Here is a 17,407-nt window from a genome sequence, read left to right as displayed (position 1 = left end):
GAGAGGATGGTAGGGTACAAAGTATGATACTAAGATATAAAATAGTGAAATCAAGGAAGTGGGAACAAGGCTACCTAAAGCATATGTGCCTCTTGAGATAAAAAAGGCTGATAAGCACACTCACTCACTCACTCACTCACTCTCTCACACACAACCCCTCTTGGTTAGTAGTGGTCCCAGATTAGAGCTTTGTGGGGTCAGGGAGTGCAATGTTCACTTCCACCTGTCTTTGCAACATGTTTTCAGCTTGCAGTTTCGAATTTCACATTATTATATGCACTGATACCAAGACAAACAACTTTTATTGTTGGGTTAAATCCTTATTTTCTCCACAGGACCGAGCTCAAAACCTTATGGAGAGAAGAACAAGTACAACCACCCTTACTGTTGATGTCCTTGATGGGGATGACCTTGGACCAATGTTCCTTCCATGCGTATTAGTTGTTAACACTCGGGATTGTCGGCCACTCACTTACCAGGCTAGCTTGCCAGAGCTCACAGACCCTGTAAGTACAAGAAAGGACTCCCCCCCCCCTTCTTTTATTTTCATTCATTCATTCTCTGCCTATGTTCAGGTCAATCACTCTCTTGTGTAACATGATTCTGTGCCCAGCAAGCCAAACACAATCCAGCAAGCATATATTGTGGCCTGTCAGGTGTTTGAACATCCTTTTGTTCTTGCAGGTCCATGAAGATTGCAAAAACTGACAGTTGGTCTTGAAAAAAGTCTTCTATTCAAGTTAACAGAATGGTTTATTTTCAAGTCTAACTTCAGCATGGGAACATTTTCAGTTTTTTGTTAACAGATAGGGAATGGAAGATTAACCTGGCTCTGATAGAAGGCTTTTTTGAACCCTAATTGCAGGCCAAATATGAAGACCCAGGGACTACATTTGGCTCATGTGCTGGCAATTCTCCACCCCTGCTGTAGCAGAACATTGCTGGCAGAGTAGCAGAATCACTATTTTGTACCACAGTTCAAGCAGAACAAGCACTCATGCCACACCAAATGAGGGCTTGTTTTCATTTTACTTTTTGTACTTTGTGTGTGTATATATCTGTATCTACACAGAGACACGTACTTGAGCACAATATGTATTTATTCTCCATCAGGATTTACAAACTGCTGCGAGTACCATTTCTCTCTTTCAGAATAATCTCTGAAATGGCGTTCCTTTCTTGACTAACATTTCAAGGGTATTTCTTCTTCTTAAGAGATGTCTGATTCCACATGTGCCTTCCCCCTAGACTCAGCAAACTATGGATGTGGTTTGTAATGAGATATGCATGTTCAAGTCCAAAAACAAACAAAGAAAGAATTGGCCATGAGTCACTGGATACCTCTGGGCTTATCAACATATATCCAGTATTATCTTCATCATGAACAACGTATCCTGGTCTTTGGCAGATGCTTTTGTATTCAGGGCCATTGCCGGTTCATTTGGGCACAAGACTAGTCACCTTACCATTAACACAGGCATGAATTGCTGATTATTTATTTACCATAGTAAACAGAGGTAGAAAAAGACTAAGGCCCTGCTGGGCATCTGTATAAATTTGCATGTTCTGTTTATTGATAGAATTCTCAAAATACTAATCACTTAAGGAATGCTGTATTGCTTCCAAACAAATTATAATTATTATCATTGCTATTTTTTCTAGAAAAAGAGGTGCTGCAACTCACCATGAATGCCTCCCTTGTTTTCTTATAACGGCAATGGTTCCCATTTGAGAGGTGCTGGAACTGAGTTACAGCAAGTTCTGGCTGAAAAAAGTCCTGATCTTTCTTTCTTTCTTTCTTTCTTTCTTTCTTTCTTTCTTTCTTTCTTTCTTGCCTTTCATCTGCCCTTCATAACTATTTTAGGTGGTTAGAGTGAGATGGAACACAAAATTTTGTTGTAATCGTTCACAATGTATTGACCTCCAAATACTGTATTGGTTCACTTTCCTGCCATACTTTCCCTTTTGGTTCTTACTTTATTCTACCTAGCAAAAGGGTGGTGGTGGAGTTCAGCATTCCAAATGTCACATATTTATATTGTTACCTATACAGCAGCTTTTCCATTTATGGATGCTGGCAATTTTTAAACATGGGATGCCACACCGAATTAACCAGAATATTGCATTTCTAAGTTTTAAATGTAGCATGTAAGAAGGTTTTTTTGGTCTGTGTCTGTAGCACAATTATTTTCAGTCATTGTTGTTGTTTTTGGTTATGTTGTTGTTGTTGTAGTAGTTAAAGCCGCCTGTGATGTAAAAAATAGAGAGAAAGAGATTACATCTGTAATGCAATTATTTCTTCTGGTAGCATTAAGCAGCGTGATACATTGGAAACATACAAAGTCTCAACAAAGGAACATTTTTTTAATTTTACATGTGACTGAGGAGATTAAGGTGGCTGGCATAATTTAATGGACTCTGTTGAGGAGAACACTATTTGTTTAAATGTGTGCTTTATTCATGACTTCCAGGAGCCAGCTGTTAATAATGCCTCTGTGAGAAACCATTGTCTTCTGAACATTAGTTTTAGGCCTATACAATGTTTTGCTTTGATTTGTAATATTCCACGAAGCAGCTTTTGGGATTTGGCTGGTCTTTTTTATGGTCTAAATTGCCCCCAAACTGCCAGTTTTGTAAAGGAAGTTTTCCCAAGGGTGTTGAAGGAGCTATATTATTTGCTCCTTGTCAAGAATACAGATGTTAACACAAGCATTTATAACAGAAATAGCTACCCTGCGAGTCGAAAGGCTGGATGGTTAACAACTGGTTTTGGGATGCACAGGGGACTAAAGGTGAAGCAGGTACTTGAGGAAGTCATAATGGATGTTGCGGACTCTGTCATTTCGGCAACACCAATATTTTTGCCTCCCTACCCTGCTATAACACTGATGGTATAATGTGTGCTTAAGGTTGTAAGAACATCAATATTAATGGCGTTGAGCAGCTGTGATGTATTGTGACAGCTCAGTAATAGAACAGAAATCGGAGTGTTGCCTGCTTTCAGCCAACAAATGTGTAGTTTAAAGGGAAAATTCTAAGCATCTGAGCCAGCATTTGATACGAGGCTGTTATCCATCAAATCAATGTGCCCCTAAATGACAGCGAGCTTAAAACACAATTGCATAGTTTTAAAATCAGAAGGGCGATTGATAGGTGTCTTGGAGACAGTAATTAAGATTTTCAGTTAATCGGTAAAGAAAGAGCACTTTCCCAATGGACAGCAAAAAGTTTCATTTGTACCCCCCCTTTCATTTTTTCTCAGGTGAGTGTACATGAGAGGGCTGTAGATCTATGGCAGAGTGCATGCTTTGGATGCAAAAGGTTCCAGGTTCTTTTATGTCACTCTGGCACTTGCATATCTCATTTTATTTTGTTTATGTTTTATCCCCCACTTGACTACATGTACATGTTGAACATAACTTGCATTGGTAAGTGATACAGTTTCCATAATGTAATTGTAAACTGAAAAGATTTCGGAACCTACTTCTTGGATGTGTCTGGAAACAAGACCAGAAGTGTGAGTTGTATGTGGTGTGGGTAACTCTACACCATTTGTAAACAGCTCTCTATATGAAGAAGGTTTAATTGTGTTTCTTTTTGCTTTGCGCAAGCCTCCCTCCAGTCTTTGTGTAATTTCTTATTCCTTGCGTTTGATCTTCAAAGAGAATATTTTCATAGCAATTTCTATTCTGCATTACAGAAACAAATAACTGGTGTCCTTTTTTAAAAAAGAAACATTATATTTTGTATGTATGTATGTATGTATTTTTCTATTTTTCATTGAATAATGCAGTTCCATTTATGTACATAGACGTATGCTGTAGAGAGCAGAAACTGGGTGTTTGGGTGGGTCTGGAGATTTATGGTGTTTTGACAGATACTCAATTACTCTCTTTTCTGACCAACTACCCAGTGTTTCAAGCTTATCAAAAGCATATCAACAGCCCTTTAGGAGTGAACTTCCACCCCAAGACATACACACACACACACACACACACACACACACACACACACAAATTAACAGCAGAACTAAAACACAGGATCAAAATCCATCCTACGCCATAGTAATAAGGTGTGTTCAAGCATGTTTCCCTCCCCCCCGCCCCCGGTCTCTCTCTCTCTCACACACACACACTTGCTAGTATGTGACCAACTTAGCCCAGAATGATAGAATGCGCCCCATATTAGTATGGCTGTCTGTTTTTGAATCATTGCCAAGTTCAAAGAGTTATTGTCATGCTAAAGTTCATTGGTTCCAGTTAGCGGCATTGCTACTGCTTTGTCCTTTACCATTCTTCATTTTGACTGCATGATTTGTTTTCAAAATGTTTTTAATCAGACATTTTCTGCAAGAAAAACGTCACAACCAACATTGTAGACAATGCATTTCAGGGCAATCTGTGATATCTGTGTATGTCAGAACGGATGTATTCTTTGTATAAATCTCTCCCTTCTCACCAAACTGAAGGTCATGAAGCCGACACATACACAAGGGCTTGCCAGCAACTCATTGTTTGTTTTGGCACTTAGTATAAAGCAGGGTTTTTCCAAATGACTTCTGCAAATATTATCTTAGAGAAAACACAATTCATCAAGGTTCTGCATGAACAAAGGAAAAGCTATTTTGTCTTGAAGTTCTAATGTCCTTCATGTGGCACATTTGATAAACCTGAGAACCACCACACAGAAGACTGCATTTTGTAGCTAGGGAATGTGATGAATGCCAATATGATCAATGCTACCCAGGCCAGGAAACACTGGCTTGGGATTTTTAAAAAGTGATATTTCAAGGCCTCTCTCTCTCTCTCTCTCTCTCTCTCTCTCTCTCTCTCTCTGCAACTATCATTCTTCAGAGACAACTATGAAATTTCCACATGCTAAACCAATGCATGCTACTGTGAATAATAAAACATACCTAGGCTAATACTCAGGAGACAAATTTTAAAACTTAATTTATTTCACATTTCTGTGTTTCTTGGACAGATTCAACAACACTTCTTGCTTCCCACAGTCAATCCTCTTTTTGGTGGCACCAACAGTGCCAGCATTATCCTCCTAATCTCTTCTGCCATCACCTATTCTTCCTCCTGCTTCTCTCTCTCTTAGTCCAATTCTTAATGCATCCAATGTGCCTTTTGTACACAGAATATTATGTTTATAGATGGAGCTGGTAGCTGTGAAAAGAATGGTTATCCAGTCCTGTTTCCGTCTCTTTCACCTCTCTCTCTCTCTCTCTCTCTCTCTCTCTCTCTCTCTCTCTCTGTGTGTGTGTGTGTGTGTGTGTGTGTGTGTGTGTGTCCAAGGGCACCTGAGGCCTAAATCAACCCCTCTGCACCCTAATTGTGCTAATCCCAATGCCTATGATTACTTGCTTGTTTCTGGTTCCTATTACATAAGCCTATAACTGTAATTCACGCATGGAGGAGACAGGAGATATCAGTTTTTCTGAACTGATTGAGAGGTCTATAACAAACCTGGTTTCACATTTTGATAATGAAGAAACTATTCAAGATTCAAGTTTTAGAACAGGGTATACATTGTCACAAAGAGACTAGGTAGTATCCAACTAAGTTATACTCAGAGTAGACCCATTGAAATCAATGGACATATAAGAGTCATAGATTTACACTATGGCTTAGTACAGGTGTGAAGAACCTTGGACTTCAAGGTGTTGCTAAACTACAGCTCCCATCACCGTGGGCCATTGGTCATGCTTGCTGGGGCTGATGTGAATTATAATTCAGCATTGTTTGGAGGGCCAGAGGTTCAGCACTCCTGACTTAATCAGATACAGCCCATTGTTTCTTATCTAAGGTTTTTAGGCTTCTGTTCCACCCCCACCCAATCTTTCTTGAAACCACTGGGCAGAAAGTACTTCTTAATGTTATTATTGTGTGACAAATTCCATCCTTTCTCAATCATCTCCTAAAGTATTTTTCACATTGATGCTGCTTTGCTCTTAGAAACAAGACACATTAACGCTTTGGGGGGGGGGAATAAAAACTTTTCTAAAACTGTACACTATGCTGAAAGCAAAATAAATCCCTGGAAAATAACGTCTCCCCTGTGAAATCTCAGAAGTGACACTAACAATTTCAAGAGCACAAGGTCAAATAAAACCTTTGTTTTTGTGACAGTGGTGGTGAAATTGAAGTATTTGTTTTCATGATACAACTAGTTGACTGTGCAGCTATAGTAAAGGCCTTCCCTTAACTATATAGAGAATTCTCTATAGCCTAGCATATATAGAACAGAAAAGAAACCCCAAACTGTGCAAGGAACTTCAAAGAAAGCTTCAAAGTCATCTCTGTGCTCTCTAGTTATAGGTCTAGACTGCGTAGACCTCCACATCTTATAAAGCCTTTCACTGTTCCTTTGTAGCAGCAGTTCGAACTTCTTATAGTCCTTTCCCATTTATGAAGGCCTCTCTGACAGAGCAAACAATAATTTATCTTCATTTCAAGATTGTATGGCAAGACTGGTTCCAGTTTAGAAACATTTAGACACCTTAGTTCAGGATGACCATGTTCCTCCCTCAGACTGGCATCACTGGGCACCTGCTGAAGCCCACACTATGAGGAGGCCCTTTGCTGACCTCTGGAGGCTCCCAGGGGAAGAATTGTGCTTGCTCCCACGCCTATGTGCCAGTTGTAATGAACAATAGGGAACTTCCTGGCATCTAAACCAGGTGCCTCCCTGGAGTACAGTGGGGTTAGTGAGTTGTTTAGCACAGTGAAAGTATAAGGGGGGAAAATAGCAGCAAATGCTTCAAAAAATAGCAATGTATGTATGCAATATTTCAAAATACAGGGTTTAATCTTGCATTGGCAGTACAATCTTGTTCACAACAAGGAACAGGATTACATAGCCTAGATTACATCCAACTGATGAGCAGAAATTAAAGATGGCAGTGAGGGTGGCATGAGATTGAGTACTTAAATGGGAAGAAGGGGAAAGTCTTTGCAAGTCTCCTCCCTCTTCCTTCCTCAGCTTCCACTCTAAAGCAAAGTCAGAGTTGTGTTTGGTTTGCCATGTGACAGAGAAGGTAGAACGAGAGGAGGTTTTTTCCCCAAGGGATGGCAAAGTACTGTCAAGCAAAGGCAACTAACTACAATGCTTGGCAAAAGCACTCTCAGAAACAGCCTACACTTCCTCCAAGGGTCGCTTTGTAAGTCTCCCCACATTCCTCTTCTAAACCCACATGGGGTTTAAAGGGGGATCACAGGAAGATCTGCAAAGCAGGTGAAGCAATCTTGACAGCTGGATGGCCCCGCCTACCTGTCAACCATGTGATATTGATGTCATGTGGTTGACAAGACAGTGCCCCCCATCTATCAAGCTCAGCCTGAGAGGCTGGCCCTGAGAAGCATCCTGGCCCCTGAACCAAAATGTTTCCCCACCCCTGCTTTGCCAAATATACTTTACCAAAAGGGATGGAAGAAAAATTGTGCAAATGGTATGTTCATGGGACCAGAATGCAATTGTCTGAAAGGATTTTTAAAGGTAACTAGCTGGTTCAGGGGATCTGATCCAGATCAAAAACCTGGCATAGGAAGGTATTGAGGGGGTAGAGGTAAGAAGCCTTAACTCCTTGTCCTCTTCTGTTATTCTAATCTAAATTGGTGGGTTCCACTCTTATTACCTGCACTTGAAGAAAAGCTTCCATTTATGCCACAATATATGAAATCACATACTCCTTTGCTTTCTTCAAATTCCTTGACACTTCAAGACTGCCCCTGAATTGATGGTGTTAATTAGATTATAATCTCTCATCCTAAACAAGTTCTTGTCAGATAATAAATTTAAATGCTAATGGAGTTGATGCATGTGTGCTTACTATCTTTAAAAAGACATTTGGTAGGTGGTGAAATATTAGATACAATTTAGTCCTGTCACCTCATCTCAGCCACAATCAGAACTTTAGGGATGGAATTAGACACTTAATATTATTATTCATGTTTGCTCACTTGCGGCCATTTAGAAACATTCTATCTTCCCATTAGAAAGTTGTAACTGTTTTATTGTCATTGGGCTGACTATGAACAATTTGTCAATTTCGTGAGAGCCACTGATATTTTTTTTTACAATTTGTGGGCAAAAGCTGAAATCATTAGATGGGGTAGAGAAGAAGGCCGATTGCAGTTTCAGGTACATACTCCTAAGGGTTTTATTTTGCTTTGTTTAATTGCAGCTGGGGATTTATTAACTATGGCATGTTTACGGTGTAGTGCTATGGATGTTTTCTCAGAAATTGTTCCACTCGACTAAGTGTTGCATCTTTAGTAGCTTTAGATGCGTGACAAACTGACATTCACCTTTCGGGTGGAAACTACTTCAACAGTTGTAAGAAGCTATTTCACTGAGATATAAAGCCATCCTTGTAATTTAAATATTTTCTTATTTATTTTTCTTGACTCCCCCCCCCCCTGATATTTTAAAGATGGTTTCAGTTTACCACAACATGGGAACAGAGAGTCATCAGCAATATAAATACAAAGTGATTTATATACAAAGTGAAGGGGAATGTTAAGTCTTCAACAGATTTACAGCAAGACTTGCCAGGTACTAGATATTACAACTTAATGAAAACCGCCATTTCATATTAATGGCATTTAAATGAGATGCCTCTTTCAGCAGCATCAAAACAGAAAGGTTTGATGAGCTCCTGATTATGTGGTAGTTTAGGCTTAAGGCTTCATGCACTGTTTCAGAATGATTTTCCCCCTCTCTCATCCTTTTTTATTCTATTATTTTTATTTTTTACCTTTTGATGAATTGTCTGTCCTCCATGTGCAATCTCCTGATAAGTGGTGTTTTTCAGTAAATGTCACTGAAAACAAGTGAAGCGAAGGTTAAAAATTATGAAGATGTGAATTTACAGATAATTAATTTTTATCTGCATAGGGCTGCACAAAGAATGACAAGGCTAATTAAAAGAAATTGGCACTAATTTTAATATGGAAATACACGAAGCTTAGGAGTGGAGGGGTTTGTGATTCCCTCCTGGCAGATGTGCAAGCATTTATTTTACCTGCACAGCTTTCCGGCTGTGGAAGGGTCTGTTTTATAAGTGTGCTTCGCAAACGGCTCAGTTTTTAACCTGAAATTACATTAAAATGGCTATTTTACATAATGAAGCCTAAGTGTATCTTCTAACATTTAAAATGTGATGGAGGTTAAATAACTTGAGACTTTCAAAAGCAATCGTCTTTCCTTCAAAATTTCTTTCAAAAAAGAAAAAGTTGTATACTTAAAAAAAAAAGTTTATACCTTAAAACTTAAAACTTGGAAAATTTGTTGTATTAGTCCTCTGTTCTGGGAGAGAGGTGAGAGGGGGGGAACCAGTTGTTAATGTTACATTAACATTACATTATGTTTACATCCTGTTGTTGTTGTTTAAACCACTTAAAACTTATGTGGCAGTCATAGAGGTGGCATCATTGTCAGTGGTGAGGATGATCAGGGGCTGAAGCTCACATAGGTAATGCAGGAAGGGACAAGACAAAGAGGGAGGGCACGTAGGCCTGGCAGAACTGCTATACACATGCAGCCCCCCAGGGTGCAAGCCTGCTGGTTGCATGTGGAGTCTGCTGTACTATTCTGTTCTGTGCAGAGAACATACTGACTAGGCAGCCTACAGAAGTACTGAACCTTCCTGCTCTCTACATTGGGGGAGGGGAGCAACATAGCATTTCCTTCCCCTGCCCCCCTCCTGATCATATAGGGTCACATTATCCCACCCAGAAATTGATTTGGTGCTGGATCCTGATTGGGTATTCCCCAGGTCAGCTATGGTGGAGTACAGGGGGCTATGCACAGCCCTAGAAACTAACAAATTATATTACCCACTTATAAATCTCAGTATGTAAATAGACCTCCTTTCTCCCACATATTGCTGCTCTTTCAGCCAAAATGATAGCTCTCCAGCATTTATCCATATAAGGACTCTGTACAATTTCCAGTATTGATTAAGCCCCTGTAGGTACCACTGATGCTTGCTGCAATGGAATTCCTCTGCAAAATCTTTTCTGTGACAGATTTAGGCTTGCTAAAAAGTTGACATCAAATTCCCTTTTTTTGGCAAAAAATCAAACTTATTAAAAAATCAGGAGAAGATGAAATTATTGTCTTTAGTTATTTCGATCTAGTGATATGCATTCATATACTTTCATCATTAAATATCATTTTTCACCATATGGAGATTCTGAAATGACATTTAGATCAGGTAGTTTACGATGCCTTATCAACATGCTTCACTTCTAAAAGATTTCTCATCTTTGTCACAGTGCTGCCACTTGTGGAGATAATCATAATTCTACTTGCCAAGCTATCCTGTTAGACTGCAAACTGATTGTTCATTAAAGGTTCAGGAAAGATGCTGTCTCACTGTATTATTGTCACAACATGAAGTGTGTGGTGTATGTTGGGGGTACAATTAACCATCCCCAAATCTGACCAATGTTGGCTTTGCCTGAAGTAAGTGCTAAACACAAATGTATGGATCACACCAAAAGAAATTGCCACATTGGGACTATAAAACAGAAAACACAGAAATAGGGGAAAGCATGAATGCAGATTTCCATGTCATTACTAGCAAATATGAATAGATTAGCAGAAATATACATCTTTCCAACCAACCAATATCCCACTTGTTCCAGTTTGATACAAAGGGAGAAAATCACATGTGCATTGTCTTCTACCATTAACTAAACAGATCCGACTGAAGAGTTTTATAGGTTTTTTTTCCAGCCACCAAGGGCAGACCCGGGGCTCTAAGAGGGAGCACTTGCTAGGGAGTCTTAGCAAGGATCTATAAGTTAAAGGCTGCAGTTCTGTAAAGGAGATAGAAGATACAACCTATACAGCTGAGCACCACCAAGCCTAACCTAGAGATTTTAAACTGCTTGCCAAAGCTAGGGACTGAATCAGCAGTTCCAAGAAAGTACATTGTAGCTTATTAGAAAGAGCTGTAACTATGAAATGAAATAATGTGCACAGTTATTTTTTATTGTAAATGCCGCTTGCAGTGGCCTCTGAGCGGGATCTGGACTGTATCAGTCAGGGAGGGGAATATGACCCTTCCTCCCCCCCCCCCCGAGATCCCTCTGGAAATCCCCCCAAATTGCCATTTGCATTGGGAGGGAAACTCCCATTGGTGTGAATGGAAACATCTTTCCTTTTATAAATAACAGATTTGACAGGGGACAAGTGATTGATTTTTGCTGGGACTATTTCAAGAGAAAAGGGGGTCAATCCTTCCTCCCCATGCAACATAATTCTAATGCCATGGTAGCTATTTAAAATGTATAAACATCAACATAATAAGAGCTCTGCTAGATCAAGCCAATGACCTATCTAGCCCCACTTTGGGGGTTGGACTTGATAGCCTTTGTGGTCCCTTCCAACTCTACAATTATTTGAGCCTGTGATCCTGGTCCAGCACCCTATTTTCACTGTGCTGGCCAGCCAGATGGATATGCAAAGCCCACAAGCAGGAGCTGAGTGTAATAGTGTTCTGCCCAATGGGGAGGCCTCAGCTGGCATTCAGAGGCATAGCTCTCTGACCATAGGCATAGTGACTTAACAGGCATTGTAAGCCATGGTGGCTGTGTTTTCCTTCTACTGTCAGAGGCACCATGCCTCTGAATGCCCATTAATTGCTTTTACATAATGGACGTCACATGTAATTTGGCTCTAGTAATTTCTCTCTGTGTGATGTGGATAAGTTCAAAGGAATGGCATGTTTATTATCCTGTAGGATCATGGTGCTGCGTGTGGATCAAAGGCCCTAAGCATTTGGAGTGTGATGGGGAAGAAAAAGAGGATTTGAGGGTAAAGCTCGTCCGGTTTCAAGAGAGGAATATGCCATGCTTCACAAGCTTTAGTAGTAGCCTGTCAAGTAAATTATTTTGCATCCTCCTCAGAATTCCCCATTTACTTCCATCTTCAGAAAAGCCCAAGTATGGCACTGCTATACTATGCACAGTCCATGTGAAGGGCAGGAAGAAAGTCAGGCAGGGGCAGATGTGTTTTTGCCACTTTGCATGCCAGGCTAAAGGTAACCTGGGAAGTGCTGCCCACTGAGCTAAGCCAAACATTGCAACAAGAAATGGATGGTAAGGGTTGTCTAAGGCAAAACAAATGAAGTTGCCATGGCTTTCATAGGCTTCTCAATGCCTGCCTTAGCTGCTACAACCTAAGCGTGGGTGATGCAAAATCTCTTTCTTTTCTCATTTATTTATAGGCTTGTGTGTAGGCATTTGAACTCCTAATCATTAGCATAAATAATTAAAGTAAATCAGTTTCTTATAACCTACTTTATAATGTCAATGGCATTTCATGAGGTGAATTCTGAGCAAAGAGCTTGTCTGCATGCCTGCATTATTTATTGTTAGCTGAGGAGTTAGCCTGCTGTCAGTTACAATGACAAGGGCATTACTGGGTATGGAAGTTTCTTTACAATTCAGTATTTGATCCATATACTGGGGTTCTCTCCCTCACTATTAAGCACGTAGACTATAGTATTATCAGCATCCAAAAGAAGTTATAGCTTCTTGGCAACTAGATCTCACTGAGAGGGGCATACAAGGGGTGAATGTGTACCAGGTCCCATGTCATCAGGAACCCAAACTCTTAGCTTTCATTAAAAGCTATTCAGAAAGTTATAAAACAAATTCTGGAGACTACTCCAAAGGCTTTGGCACTCCACAGACAGCCCCATTGCTAGGGAGTCTTAATCACTTCATCACTGCTGCAAGGCAATCAGAAGAAGGAATGTTGACCACCCCCTCCTGAGACTTGGGAGCGGGCCCTGCCAGAGGTGCAGAGAAATCAGGTGAACTTGGGTGCAGAAAGATGCTGAGCTATGTTTCTTTAAACTCCTCATGTTCACATTACTTCATTCACTCCCCAAATGGGCTGCTTTTACGGAATAAAATACCATTGGGCAGCTTCGGTAGGTTTCCCAAATTGGTGGGTATTGCTGCCTCGAATGGGAGTGTATTGCATACTTTATCTATGTGCTATGTGGTATATATTTATATCTTGCTTTTCCCGCCAAGAGCACAAGGTTGTATACATGCTTCTCCTCGCTCTGCTTTTATATTTGCAACTAGATAAACTGGGGATACGGGTGGCACTGTGGTCTAAACCACTGAGCCTTGGGCTTGCCGATCAAAAGGTTGGCGGTTCAAATCCCCACGATGGGGTGAGCTCCTGTTGCTCGGTCCCAGCTCCTGCCAACCTAGCAGTTCAAAAGCACATCAAAGTGCAAGTAGATTAATAGATACCGCTCTGGCTGGAATGTAAACGGTGTTTCTGTGTGCTGCTCTGGTGTTTGTGTTCCATTGTGCGAGAAGCGGCTTAGTCATGCTGGCCACATGACCCAGAAAAACTGTCTGTGGACAAACGCTGGCTCCCTCAGCCTATAAAGTGAGATGAGCGCCGCAACCCCAGAGTCGTTTGCGACTGGACTTGACTGTCAGGGGGTGCCTTTACCTTTTTAAACTGGGCTTAGTTAATATATGTACATAAGCAGTAGAAAAAGATAGAGGGGGTGGGGCAGTGTTAGCAGGATGGAGAGGGTCCCAATCCACATACAGTGTACTGGGCCCAGGAAATTCTCTTGGCATCTATGTCCTTGAATAATGGTTCTGCACCTAAACATAGCAATAGCATTTTAGACAGAGGTCAATAGGAATACTTTTTTAAGAAAAGAAAAGAAAAAGAAAAGGTAACATTGACTAACAGCAATATCGTGATTCCTTTTGTAGTAGTGCAGCCTGTGCTTGTTTATTGGTGCAAAAATGATCTGATGTTAATTGGCTCATTGATTTGTGGGGGAAGTGAGGTCAGCCATCGCCTGCCCCTCCATTGACCAAGGGTATTCTGTTAAAGGAATCCAGGGCCTGGATCCTGTCTGAAGTCCGCTTGAGTGGCTAGGGCCATGCCAGGCCTCTGGGGACACTGAGGAGAGCTACAGGCGGGTTCCCTTGATGTGGCTTCCTCTTTGGGTGGTTTACCCTTACTGACTTCCTGCAAAGGGTGCAGGAGTCCAATATAGTCCTTTGCCAATGCCTAAGCCAATACCGCTCACATTTCTGTAATCGATAAAGTTGTGGCCTAAAATTTGCCCAATAACCTTAAACCAAAATTCTGTGTCAGTGTGAATTTTACTCTAATGAGGGGCTGGTTTGGGGGCCTTGCCACGCAAGTCAGCGAATGACTGGTTTTTCACTGGTAGGACTTGGTATTATATCTCCAGTTCACAGGAAACTCACAAATCTTGACAGCTGCAACAGACTCCTTGTGCACCAGAGGCCCTTGAAGCTGCTGCAGTTGAGATCCGTCTTATACACTGCATTATTCATACAAATGCAAATATCTGGGAGACTTCCATAAATGTGCAAAAAGCAGCTTAATGCCATATATAAACAGGGCCAAACTGGAAAGCCTAGTGAACACATTTTTACTGCACAGTTGTTACTTGGCAAAATACAATGTTACAAAGTGTGTAAAAACACAAAGTGGTGTAACAACACCAACAGCGTATTGTATTTTGTAGCTCTGTTCAGTGTTCCTATTTGGTTAACCAAAAAGGTTTTAACTAGTTTCATTAGTAAATACCGCAAAGAACATGAAACCCACTGCACCAGCCATTTTTGTGGGCACAGGTTTTGTTTTGTTCTGTTTTCCCTATGCAAGTTGCTGGAAACAGCACGGGGGGGGGGGGGGAATGCAAGAATTGCCTAGGGGCTACATGCCCATAGCAGGGGGTACTTTGAAGGCCACATGGAGCCTTTGATAACTGCCCCAATGAATGTCATGAACACATTCAAACCAAAGAAGACAAGTGACTAGATTTTTAATTCTTTATTGGTAAAGCACTTGGTTACATCAGCTCCTAACATTCAAATGATAGACAACACTTCCTGCTAACTAGCTGTCCAAGGAACCTATGACTGCAGACGTGTCCCCCATCTCAGACAGTTGGAGCAACAGTGTAGCCTTGCCTCCCTGCCTTCTTAAACCCCCTTGTCTGACATGGTGCTCTCAAGCACCTTGAGCAAGGAGACAGCAGAGGACTCCAAATACTCTTTCTGGGAGCACCACGCGCTCCCCAAATCCAGAGACCTCCTGAAGCTCTTCTCCTGCCGCCTCCTCCTCCACTACCTGGTCTCTTCCTGCTGATTTCCCACTTCCACCACCAGTAGCAGCTGTTTCATGGGCAGCACAGAACCCCACAAATCACTGGTCCCTTGCCCTGAATCATTCTCCCCACCTGCCTCCGTTGCCCACAAATTCCCCCACTCCTTGGGCTCCTGCCCATCCCTGGCATCAAAGCTCAGAAGCAGATTCAAGCTTCTAGAACACCCGCTTCACTTTGAACCACTTTGTGGAAGCCGTAGTTGGTTTGGGAGGAGGTCTTTGTCAAAAGCGGGTGAATGCTGCTACTGTTCTGTTTTAGATTCCTCCTAAATACCACATTTAAGGGGAAATCATGAATGATCTTTAATAAAAGATATCAAATCCTCCAGTAAAATTTAAATCTAACATTGTTGTGATAGGAAGTTGAAGTCTGCTAAGTTATAGCATATGTGTTTCAAAGTGGCACCTCTAAATAAGCACTTCGCTGTTTATCTTCCTGTCATATTATATGACAAGTATATAATGCCGAACTCAGAAACCTGCTATTTAAAATGGTTTGGTTTCCCCACATTCCATTTCTGAAATTTATGACTCATTTTCCATACATGCTTTGAATCACACCAAGCTATTCTTGAAGGGGTACGTGTGTGCGCATAAAACCCATGGGTTTTAAATCTTTTTTAAGGCAGTTCCTTTATGCGGCTGTACTGCTGCATTTTGACAGTAGCCTATATGTATTGCAACAGTGGGATTATAGTTAAAATGACTTCAGATTTAAAGCCTCTTTTTTAAAATCTCTCCAATGTACCACCTGTTAAAGTAGAATGGGAGAAGTTTAGCCATAAATCAATCACATGCATAAAGAAAAGTCCTATCTGTCTGTAGGTGGCTCATGCCCCAGGCTATTTTTAATGTAGATTTAAGAACTGATGAAATATGTACAAGCAAATGATGGTGATGATCTGTATTCATACAGTTTTTTAAAAGTTGTCACTCTCAATGAAATCTGTTCTTATCTGTGCCGCCGTTCAGTGCAGTATTAAAACTGTTGTGGATACTTTGAAGTTGGTTGAAAACTAGAAAATGGCATCAGTCTCTTTGATAAAATTGGAAGATTAGCCAATTTCTTACAGTCTAAAATAACTGTAGTCTAAAAATGGGTAAAAGTTTCAGAAGGGAGGACAATGAAGTACGTAATGCCAGAGCTGTGGTACTAATCAGTTTTCTCAAATCAAATGGAAACCAATAGCCACGAAATTGCAGAAACTTCCCAGGAATGTGAAACCCATCAGAGCACTGGGGTGGAGGAGTAGATGGCATACCTTTGCTCTCTCAGCTGATGTAAGCAAGATCTGTGTCCTTATTCCAAACTTCAGATGCCTCAAACACAGATCTTGCTTATACCTGGGAAGCTAGTAGTGTCTCTCCTTTGAGAACTGATGTTGGGGCAAAAGACTTGCTATGTGAGAGTATTGAACTGCCTCCTCCTATACTCAATTTGCATTTTTGTATATAAACTCGAACACTCCAGGAACACCTTAAGTCTCTTTACCAAAGTGAACAAAACCCAGATAAGTGGTGACTGCATATGCGTATCCAATTGTGAACCAATAGAACATTTCCTGTTAGTTTCAATTGTTCTAGATTGTGCCTAAAATGTAGGTTTAAAAGTATTGCAAAATGATATGCTTGTGCAGCTATATGCCATCTGTCTCCAATAGGGCATTATTTTATAGGGATTCAATACACAAGTTAACCTTAGTTACTATTAAGTAGAACCCACTTTGTAAATATTCTGTTATAATGTGTTTAACTTTCATTCCAGGCACGTGTGAACCCAATCAATGTCACACCAACTATACAAGCTATAGATCAGGACCGAAACATCCAGCCTCCTTCAGATCGGCCAGGGATCCTCTATTCCATCTTAGTTGGTTGGTATTTGATTACCTCACTATCTTTTACAATCAAACACTGTATTATCAGCAGGCAGGCAAAGATTAAGTGGGGCGCAGAAACCTAATAACAGATTCATGCTGAGTCTGGTGTGATAGCGGCTATTGTTCTATCCAAGTGTTTTACTGTGCGGTTTCTTCTTGTGGTTGTTTATTCCAAATTGGATTGCTGCTGTTTGAAGATTTAGCTTTCTTTTGGAAGGGTTTTGTTTTTGCCTCAGAATAATGAAGCAATTACATTAGATGAATCCAATGAAATGCTTGTCCATATACATAGATTTTGCTGCTAGACTATGTTGGGCTGA

The 17,407-nt window shown here is 40.8% G+C and overlaps 1 protein-coding gene across 18 annotated transcripts in view; it reads left to right on the top strand.

The window, feature by feature from the left end:
• PCDH15 (protocadherin related 15) overlaps positions 1 to 17,407 on the top strand; it is a 678,468-nt gene that overhangs the window by 464,334 nt on the left and 196,727 nt on the right. For all 18 annotated transcript variants that reach the window (XM_081189558.1, XM_081189550.1, XM_081189563.1 and 15 more), the window contains 2 exons: positions 336 to 506; positions 16,973 to 17,081. In XM_081189558.1, the coding sequence (XP_081045684.1) occupies positions 336 to 506; positions 16,973 to 17,081 (280 nt within the window). The remainder of the gene's footprint in view (positions 1 to 335; positions 507 to 16,972; positions 17,082 to 17,407) is intronic.

Source organism: Podarcis bocagei (assembly GCF_964188305.1).
Source record: "Podarcis bocagei genome assembly, chromosome: 4".
Classification (NCBI taxonomy): Eukaryota; Metazoa; Chordata; class Lepidosauria; order Squamata; family Lacertidae; genus Podarcis; species Podarcis bocagei.
This window is presented reverse-complemented; position numbering and strand designations above follow the sequence as displayed.